At 41.9% G+C, this 10,225-nt stretch overlaps 1 protein-coding gene across 2 annotated transcripts; it reads right to left on the bottom strand.

Moving 5' to 3' along the window:
* Window positions 1–623: 623 nt before the first annotated feature.
* Window positions 624–9,961, bottom strand: PSME3 (proteasome activator subunit 3). Of its 2 annotated transcripts, XM_075277309.1 has the most exons (11): window positions 9,836–9,961; window positions 5,870–5,902; window positions 5,463–5,525; window positions 4,592–4,696; window positions 3,910–3,958; window positions 3,111–3,223; window positions 2,943–3,011; window positions 2,319–2,386; window positions 1,674–1,728; window positions 1,480–1,566; window positions 624–804 (listed from the first exon to the last, which is right to left on the bottom strand). In XM_075277309.1, the coding sequence occupies exons 1-11, from the start codon at window positions 9,875–9,877 to the stop codon at window positions 724–726; spliced, it is 765 nt and encodes a 254-aa protein (XP_075133410.1). In that variant the 5' UTR covers window positions 9,878–9,961; the 3' UTR covers window positions 624–723. The 2 variants fall into 2 exon arrangements, with proteins under 2 accessions (XP_075133410.1, XP_075133409.1); XM_075277308.1 differs by having other exon boundaries at window positions 2,943–3,223.
* Between the last annotated feature and the right edge of the window lie 264 nt (window positions 9,962–10,225).

Raw genomic sequence — 10,225 nt, 5'->3', positions numbered from 1 at the left:
CCATCCATTCAGTGCAGAAAGCCCGAAACCTGCACACGAACGCACCACCTTCATGGGTCCTAGAATATGGATTAGACACATGACATACATCACCCCACATAGGTTTACCCTGCCCTCTCCATAGCATTGTCAGCAGTTTGAAAGGGGTAAAAACCACCCAGACTCCCTTGAATACACACTATGGTAGTCCCAAATGGATATGCTTCCAAATTGGAAGAGGCAAAAATCATGGGTCAAATTACTATAATGAGGCTTCTACGAGAATCAAAATGATTAGTAAAGGTGTTCTGCAGCAGCAGTGGCATGTCACTCTATGAGAGGACATATCTTTTCAAAGACTTTCATACTGATCAAAATGGTTTTTTTTTGTCTAAGTGCTTCAGGGGGCTGGTCACTGTCTGTAGAGAACTCCAGGGTATGCGCTACAGCACTCCACGTGATAAGGCTTTGAACGTTCCTCGTCATTGACTAGGACTTTAGCAGTCAATTCCAATAGAAGAAGAGAGGGGGCAGGGGAAGGGGCGGTTTTAAACAATTAAAAACCTGCTGACTGATTTCCAGACCAGTTTCTTTCCCTTCTTGGTGGTAAGGATGTCAAAAGTTCAAACAAGGCAATGATGGTCTTTACTCCTTTTAAGTTCAAAGGAAGAAAAAAAAATACATTTAAAACAAAAATAGAACTAAAAAGTTGAGGGGGGGGGCAGGGATACGAGGACACGCTGGTTAGTAGAGGGTCTCGGCATTGCTGTTCCTGGGCCTCTTGATTTTCTCAATGTTTTTGAGGATCATATCGTGCAAGGTCACCTAAAAGACACAAGATTACAAACCTAATGATCATATGTCATAGCTCTTGAAACGATTCCTAAAAGGCTAAACTTCAGTTTTGGACATTGCAAACAATAAAGAGTGGTTCTGGGTCCTGGGTTTTAATTCCACCCTATAGAGAAGATCAGTGTAAAGTGCATGTAGAGTTCAACTATGGGGCAATGAAAATAAGATAAGAGTGGTAAATCATAAGTTCCCTTCATATGGACTGATCTGGGATTGTCAGGTCACTGATGATGACACACTGCACCCGAAGTGAAGGAGGCCGGCTTCAGATGGGGGCAGTGTGTCAGAGTGCAGTGAATACTACGTGTTGAGGCAGAGGAGGAGAGACATTTCAGTCAACTGGGATGGGGAATATGGATCTGAGCCGCAGTTAGTAGCAGCAGATAGTGAAGCCCATTGATTGAAAGCAGCACAAATAGTAGTTTATCTTCCTCCCATGTGAAAGACCCAACTGTTGCTTTCTTACAGAAAAGAGGATAATCACAGTGCCCTCCCCAGCAGGTAAAGTTATGCCGTAGCTTCTAGTCTGCTAATGCAACACTTGTATTGTGTAAGTTGTGTTTCTGCTGGAGGTCATCATTAATTTACATGAACAAAAACCACGCCTAGGCAAACAGTCTACTTCACAGATGTAGAAATGGCTCTTACATATTGATTCCTCAGCTCTGAAATAATAAGCCGTAAGCTAATATATTCCTTTTCATCTATTTCTGTCACTGTACGCCGATAGTCTTCCTGAGGGGAAAAAAACATTGAAATATTAGTTATTGTGTGGTAAGCACAGAATAGAGTCCATGCTTCATACAAGTCAATGATGAGTAACAAGAGTCACTTCTACTTACCACATGAGGATATTTTGCTATTTTAGAAACAAGTTTTGCACGGGTAATGTAGTATCTAAATGAGGGGGAAAAAAAGTGAAAAACTGATATAAACAAAATGGAAATGACTAAAAAGGCAAAAACAAAAAAAAATTCCTATTTTTACTTAGCGGCAAAGGGTAAAGATAGAGAGGCGGAACATTCTGAGTGAGCCACAGATGCATGTTGCCCATCAGAGTTGGGGAAGATGCTTTAAGTATACATATTAACTACAGAACAATACACGATTATTTTATCAAAGAAATTAATGGAATTAGGCAGAGAACCTCGACAACAAATATCTTCTGCTGCTAAAACTTAAAGTGGTTGTCCAACTTATATGGACATCCTAGACAGAGATCCTGGCATAAAGGGGTGGTTATCCAATTTTTATTGTTTATGGCGGATCCTAATAATACAGATCTAATAGGTCATCGATAATAAAAACTGGAAAACCCATTTCAGATCCTCTGTCTTTAACAGCTTAACATCATTGGTTATATAGCTAGACCTGCAGCAGTTCTGTCATTTCCAGACTGGCGTGAATACAGAAAGTACATGTCATATTGAGGTAACCCCTTAAGTAGTATACACAGGAATAATAGGTCATCAGGTCATAAACCTTACCTGGAAATCTGATCTAGGTAAGATGCAGCTTCACTCTCTACCGTCCGCAACTCTGCCACCGTCTCTTCCTAAACGTAGGAAATAAACGAAATCCAGTCTCACTAAATATGGCTCATATTTAAACACAGAACCATGATAACTCTGTCACATAGCCCTGGCATTGCATGTGCAGACACTGGTAGCTTTCTGGATGGGTGCCATCAGTGACGCCTGTTTATAGTCAATTACCTCATATTACCAGGCTGCACATATGTACGCCATAGACATCTATAAAGGTTTTTATTAGAGATAAGCGAGTACTATATGAAACTCCTGTTTCGCATATCACTCACAGAAATGAATGGAAGCGGCTGGCACGCAGACTATGCCGACGTCCGGCCGCTTAACCCCCTTGCATGCTGGCTGCATCCATTCATTCCTATGGGAGTGTGCTATTCGAGTGTGCTAGTATTCGCTCATCTCTAGTTTTTATGTCTCTTAATATAGACCACGTTTACATAGCTAAACTTTAATGAAACTGGCATACTGCATGAGTGAAAGGAGCTAAAACATAACTCTTAAGCTATAGGGCAGTCACAAAATAGTCTTAAATTAGATATTAATCGTAAATCTATAGTGGATTACCTGGATTGAGACGCCAAAGTTATTGCCATCTTCTATCCTTGGGATTAAGAGTTGGACCCACATTTTTACCTTAATAGAAAAAGAGAAAGAATTAATAATTGTCCAGAGCTGCCCAGAGCCAGACTGCGACAACATGAGAGCGAAAAGGCAGATCTTTAGGACGCTCACCGTGTTACACTTCTCTATGAGCAGCCTTATCTCTGGTTTTACTCTTTCAATAATTTCCACAAGTGGGGCGTTACTCTTCAGCATCCCATTAGGCATCACAAAGACTTTGGTACCTACAGAAGGAAAACACAAGATAATGGGATTTGCCATTTATACTAACTTTAGTCTACAATTCTGTATTTCAGTTGTCCATGCATCACACCAGAAATCACGGGTCCAAATCTAAAGAAAACTGCTACCAAAAATAATGAAAAATGCATCTGCTTTGGAGATCGAACTTCTCTATTACCTTAATGTCCCAAATCAGGCATATAGAAGTTTGTACATTACACATTTCTCAGGCAATTCAAAGATTTTCCATGTAATATTTCTATTTCTCCTTCAGCTTCACTAGTCAAGTACCTACCATCCACTGCAGATCCCTGTACTACCATCTATTAACCAGGCCATTGAACATCAGGGAGGTCCAGTAATGTAAGACTAAGACATCCAGATCTTTGTTTTAAGGTAAAAGTAATCCAGATTTGTGGCAGAAGTCGGAGACTGCCACCGATATGGTATGGATGTACAGAAGCGCCCCCTGTAATTCAATGGGGCTAATCTGTGACTTTCCTATGCAGAAAGAACTTTTTTTTTTCTCCCCCTCCCTCACAATTTTCAGAGTACAGCAGGTTTCTGTAAAACCCTATTCACTTGCATGGGAGATAACAGAGCAGGGATCAGATACAATTTTCAGATTAAATCGTTGAATGAGAACTTTTCCAAAAAACAAGAGTGTAAAGAAGAAAAGTAGAGTTACCTGAACAGTTATCCTCCCCATCTTCCATTTTTCGCTTTTTAAGTGTTGGCTGTTAACAGAAAAAGGCAAATGAGATAAAAGTCAGCTATGTTATCCTAACCTACAGCCATGTCATTACACATACTGATATTATATAGACTTCGGATGCTAGGATCACAAAGTGGTACAGGAACAACAGGAGCTGAGGTCAGGATCTACTGCACCATATACAAAATATATGTCGACAATAGTGGGACCAATGAATGATATTGTGGCGCACAATTGGTGCAAGACCGATTTTTTACATCCAAAATCCCATTTTACACCATATTGTCCATATTTTGTGGACGTGGGCAGAGTGGTTGGCGCAGGAATATCCTTTCATAAAGCTCGTTGCCTGTGTCAGTCAGGACCATTAGTAAGAATGGGGCACGATAATAAATCTACCCCATTGTGCACAAACTGAAAGGAGCTGCCTATAGAAAGAAAAAACAAACATACGCATTTATACTACCCTATGCCAAAAGGACATTCTTTTGGCCTCCAATAGGCCCATTATATCCTATAGACCTATCTGGAATATATACAAGTACAAAGTATATAATTTATGATATAGATAGATAGATAGATAGATAGATAGATAGATAGATAGATAGATAGATAGAAAAAAAGAGCTGTAAACATGTCTTAAGCTGGAACTTACAGCATCAATTCCATCATGACTGTTGGACAGAAGAATTGGATCTGGAACTGGCAGGTTCATTTCACTATGGATTTGTGAAAGATCTTGTACATTCAGCATAGGTTCCTGACAAACAAGCAAGAGAACTTAACATAAGAGAACCAGATCTCCATAAACAGAGTATAACTAATCTGAAAATTGCAATAAACACTGATAAATGATGGCATGCTAATAAATGAATACACAAATGACCACTGAGGCAAGTGAGTGGCTGTGGTGGCACATGAGAATGATGCCGTTACAACGAACATAAAAGTTCTGGGACTAGATAGACTGTGCTAGAATGGAAGGACATTTCAGAAATTGAATACTTTTAATACTTTAATTATTATTTATTATTGCTTTTACTGCAAATAAATGGCTTACAAAAATTCTGTACAATCCTTTTAAAGGGATATTTTAGCCAACTCAAGTTACCCCTATCCACTGGAGTCCCAAGCACAGTAGTTTGGCTTTCTCCAGCACTGACAATGAAATGAATGGGGAAAAGTGAGCATATCCAAACACTGCTTCATTCAAACCAGGGTGAAAAACATCCCAGTTCTCGTGATCAGTTGGACCATCAGTGATCAGCAAGTTACACCATATCCGAGGATAGGAAGTGACTTGCTGTAGTTGGAAATCCCCTTTGATGTTCAAACACACATCTCTCAGAATATGACTCTACAGTATGTGTGTAAATCTATGTGCAATTCAACAAAACTAACCCCTTAATCCGCTAGGAAATAAGTTTTACCCATTGTCTGACCACAGCGGGTCTTTTCTCCTACTGAGGTTTGTATTGCATTTGCATGTTTACAGCAGTCACAGAGATGGCTTTTGCCTAAACTACCTTAAGAAATGCATCCAGTTCCAGTAACTTCTTTGGGAAAAAACTTGCAACCAGGTCTTCAGCCTTTAAGAGTAAAACAACTATTACACAACTGTCATGTCACAGGTGTATCCGGGTCACCGCAGAGCTTCGAGTGACGGCCATTTTACACAAATGGTTTGAGGAATATCAATAGCACGTGTCAAATGAATTTCCTGGACTTCTACCATCATAACTACTGCTGAGAGTAGTGTCCTGCAAACACAACATCATCATCATCATGCTGTAAGTTCTGGAGCCATACATAGGCCAGGAAATACAGCTGAGAGACATATCTGGGTCAAAAATATGGTCCACGTGAAACGGACCATTTCAGAAGTTACTGCAAAGTCACAAAATTTTGTATAAAACATGTAAATTTTTCTTACCTCATTTGTTATTCTCTCTCTGAAACAATCGACCTGTGGTAGGGAAGAAAAACAAAAAAGGATGAGAAAACTAACATCTAGTATCCATTTCTTACACTCAAACACCATGTTTTTGTCATCCCTGTTGTATTAAAGTGGTTTTCCAAATATACAATTTGTTTTAGGTTTTTTTTTTTTTTGTTTTTTTTTTTAAACTTGAGTAACCATGCAGAGAAACCACCTGTAGAGCAACTGACTTCCCCCAGCTCCTATGTGTCCCTTCTTCCCATGGGTTAATGGATTGTCACCGGATAATCAGAAAAGTTCCCTGGGGCGGTCAATTAAATTTTTATGGGTTTAATCTACAGCATTCAGTAGGTCAGTATGACCACGGCAATAGAAAATTTATATACGGTAGGATTTATGTTTGGATACTCCTTAAAAGAAAATCAAAACTTTGCAAAAAAAACAACAAAAAAAAACACTATTTTGTGTTGCCATGCTCTGACACCTGAAACTTTTTCATATTTACTTGTATGGAGCTGGGTAGAGTGTCTTTTTACACGGGACAAGACGTTTTGTTTTTTTTATACATTCCACTTTCAGGAAGACTGTTAGTTTGATCACTTTTTATTCTACTTTTGTTTTTTTTATTTATTTATATATCCCACACACACACACACACACACACACTTAATTTTCAGATCCCCCTCCCAGGGTCTGATCACGCAAAATGATGTATATGTAAGTCATTGTGCATGAAAGACTATATGGAGTGAAGGGGTTTTCGTCTGTTACGGTCAGTTTACCCATTCTCAGCCTTTTATCTGTACTGGGTGGCTTTTAACAACAAAGATCCATATGGGTTTCTTTTTTTTTTTACAGATTTTTATATGGCAGTATTGTGTACCCTCCACCTAAACAGATGTGCACTTTTGTGTGTCCATCACACGACTATAACAGATTTTTAGCCATGCAGGTCCCATGTGAATAACAGCAATGCTAGGAAAACACTGAAGCATTCGCCTGAAGCTTCCCAAGATGACAGCAATGAATGCAAGCCTCTGAAAGCAGAAGAGCCGGGGCTGGAGGAATAACACTGAGCATTTCTACCAGAAACAGCGCCTCACTATACTACTGAGACATGGCACAGGGAGTCTACTAAACAGGCAAGGAGCGCAATACACAGCTCAGGAAAGTAACTGATCACAAGATAGAGAGGTGTCCAAGTGACCAAAACCACACCAACATGGCCTCTCAAGGCAAACCAGCAGTCTTCATTCTGTTTGAAACTACCAATCGCACAAAATATGTGATCTGACATTTATCGCACTTATTTTTTTTCCCTATCAGTATGTCTTTGTAGAATGGGAGGAAATTCACTCAAGAATAGGGAAAACATACAAACTCCTTGCAGATGCTGTTCCTGGCAGGATTTGAGCCCCAGGACTCCAGCACTGCAAGGCTACAGTGCTAACCACTGAGCCACCATGTAGTAGTATACAGTACAGTACAGGACACTGATGTGGACAGGCAGGAGCATCTACCATCAAAGATCATGGTTCAGACTGGGAAACCAACCAATGTAAACCAGATTTCTAGCCTAGTATGCCCCATTGCCCTCTATGATCCATACCACGTTTTGGCTTCACTATAACAAATCTGACTGCAGTTCCTTATCTTAAAATGAGCCTGTCCGAACACAAGTGACATGAGCAGTGATCTCTGAAGCCTGGTTGACAGTGTTCGGGTTGCCGTTCAGGGACCCCCCAAACAGAAACCTATGCACATTAAAAAGCGAAGAAACCACACAGACCCCATAGAAGCACGCTGTATCTAGTGCAGATCCTGCACTAGGCAATATACAATGCATGCGGAGAGGAACAAAGGGGAGGAGAAAAAAATAAAAAAAACACAGGAGAAAGTTAGCCCCTGCCTAGGCCAAAATGAATAAAGGTTTTAGCAAAAGAAAAAAAATTATTTATATTTATATTTATATATATATATATATATATATATATATATATATATATATATAATTTTTTGAAAAAATAAATAAACCACCAACGCATAGTTAAAAAAAAAAAAAAAAAAAAAGTACCATCACCACATTTTATATCACACAATTTTCCAGGATCTGTGAAGCCTTGGCTTTAAAACCATGGCTAGCACATGTGTTTCTGTGGGAGCGTGCCATAGGAGGTCATGTACAGCCAATGAACTACTGAGGCGGCTGAGAACTTTACATGGCCATAACATGAGATAAAACAAGTTTAGACATGAACCAACATGCCCAGAATAAGGCTCCAACACATGTGGGATAAGGAAACCCATGCCCACTGCCACCTTATGGCAATTTCAGTTTGTGAGAAAGGCTACAGTCACACTCCATCCGTGCACCTACAATAACAAAACAGATACAAAGGGAAGATCTCCCAGAATATACATTAAAGGGCGTCTGCTGCGACCAAGGGTCTCCTAAACCACTTATACGCTGGTGTAGGGTCACTTCGTGACAGCTAGCAAACCATGTATGTATCAGAGTGCACTTACTGCTGACAGGATTGACTTTAAATGCATTTAAAAGGACTGTTGAGTACAACTGAGGTGTGAACGTCCCGACATGCACCAATCCTCTACTACTTGGCATAGCTGTATACTGCCAGAGGAACACTGCAGCCATACACTGCTCTCAGCAATATACTGCTCTGGGGAACGCTGCTATACACTGCCAGAGGAACACTGCAGCTAAACACCGCTCTCAGGACAGGTTCACACTAGCATTCAGTCTCTACTCACCTTGAAGAATATGGAGAGAGAAGTTCTGCAAGTGGACCTGAAGAATGGTAACCCGAACGCTAGTGTGAACCTAGTATCAGCTATATACTGCTCAGAGGAACTCTGCAGCCAAACACCGCTCTCAGCTGTATACTGCTCAGAGGAACTCTGCTGTATACTCCTCAGAGAAGAGATTGGCTGTAGTGGTCCCTTTAACATGACATCAGGGCACCTGCCCTGTATACAGAGAGCTGCCTCAGAGGATGCAAGTATTTTCTACCACTCCTACATTCAAATTTCTGACCTGAGACCCCCCCCCCCTAAAGGCATTAGCCACTTTCTGATAATCTTCCCTTAGGACATAAATATTCGCCCTGTATTTCCTTGCTCAGAGCCGCGCTCCTCAGTCACTGTACAATCTGTAGATGCGGCTTTAGGTTCGGTAGTACTGCCTCACTGAAGTCTAGGACAGAGCTGCACTACCTAAAGCCACATCTACAGTTTGCTCCTGGCATGTAATTGTCACCTGGAGACACATTGTCCCTGAGCAGATGAGCTGGCCATCAATATTAACGTGGACAACCCCTTTAAGTCTCTTTCACATTAAATGGATGCTGTATTTGTCACATCTTTGTATGTCTGATAGGTGGAGACATTTTTATGCTGCTTATTCTTTAGTTTTTTGTTTGTTTGTTTTTTAAGTAACATATGTCTGACATTCTAGGAGCTGTAATGTGAACATGGCCTAAGTAGTGAGAGTCAGCACGTCCTCCTATAGCTGTAGGCCACAGGGACTCTTCCTTCATACTGATGACAAGAGATACCTAGCAAAAAAAAAAACAAAAAAACATCGTGTTGCCTATTTCACAGCGCTATAGAGATGAGGCGTGCTCATTGCCCCCTGTACGCCTCCCCACACCCCCCATGTGACTGCCGCACTACTCCACATTGTCCGCTCCTGACAGTCCCACGTGGATCCCAGAGCGGCTCCTGTCACCCCTGAGAAGCCGCCGGAGCCTCAGTGCCCGCCGCCCAGCACAGAGCACACCCCGCTGACCCCTCAGCTGCCCCGGCCGCTTCCATCTCACAACAAAGCCTCCCAGACACACGTCTGCTCCCGCCGGCCTATCAGCCCCGTGCCCCGGTCCAGTCCATCCAGTCTCCCCTCTATGGCTGACGCGCTCCCGCGTCTCCCCTGGCGCCGCTCACCTTCTTCTTCAGCTCCTGATCCACTTTCAGTAGGGAGGACATGATGTGTCCGGACGAGATCTGCCCTCACTTACAACACCGGCTCGTGCAACACGGCTCAGGAAATGACGTCTCACTGTGCGCGCCGTCAGCAAAGGTGACGTATGGTGGGTGGGGCAGCAAGTAGCCAATCACTGAACGGACACGGTCATCGTGCAGCCAATAGGAGTGTAGCACCGGATGTATGGGCCAGCTGGGGCTGCGGGCCTGTCACTATTCCTGCCATGTGTTTATCGCATGGGTCTGCTCTATGAGCTGGCCCTGCCGTCCCCTGCTGTACACAATGGCACACGAGTCACAGAACTGAAGCCCCAGACTGTGGGAGAGCCGGAGCCTGAAGCCCCTTGGAAT

The sequence above is a fragment of the Leptodactylus fuscus genome, chromosome 6, assembly GCF_031893055.1.
Source record: "Leptodactylus fuscus isolate aLepFus1 chromosome 6, aLepFus1.hap2, whole genome shotgun sequence".
NCBI lineage: Eukaryota > Metazoa > Chordata > Amphibia > Anura > Leptodactylidae > Leptodactylus > Leptodactylus fuscus.
This window is presented reverse-complemented; position numbering and strand designations above follow the sequence as displayed.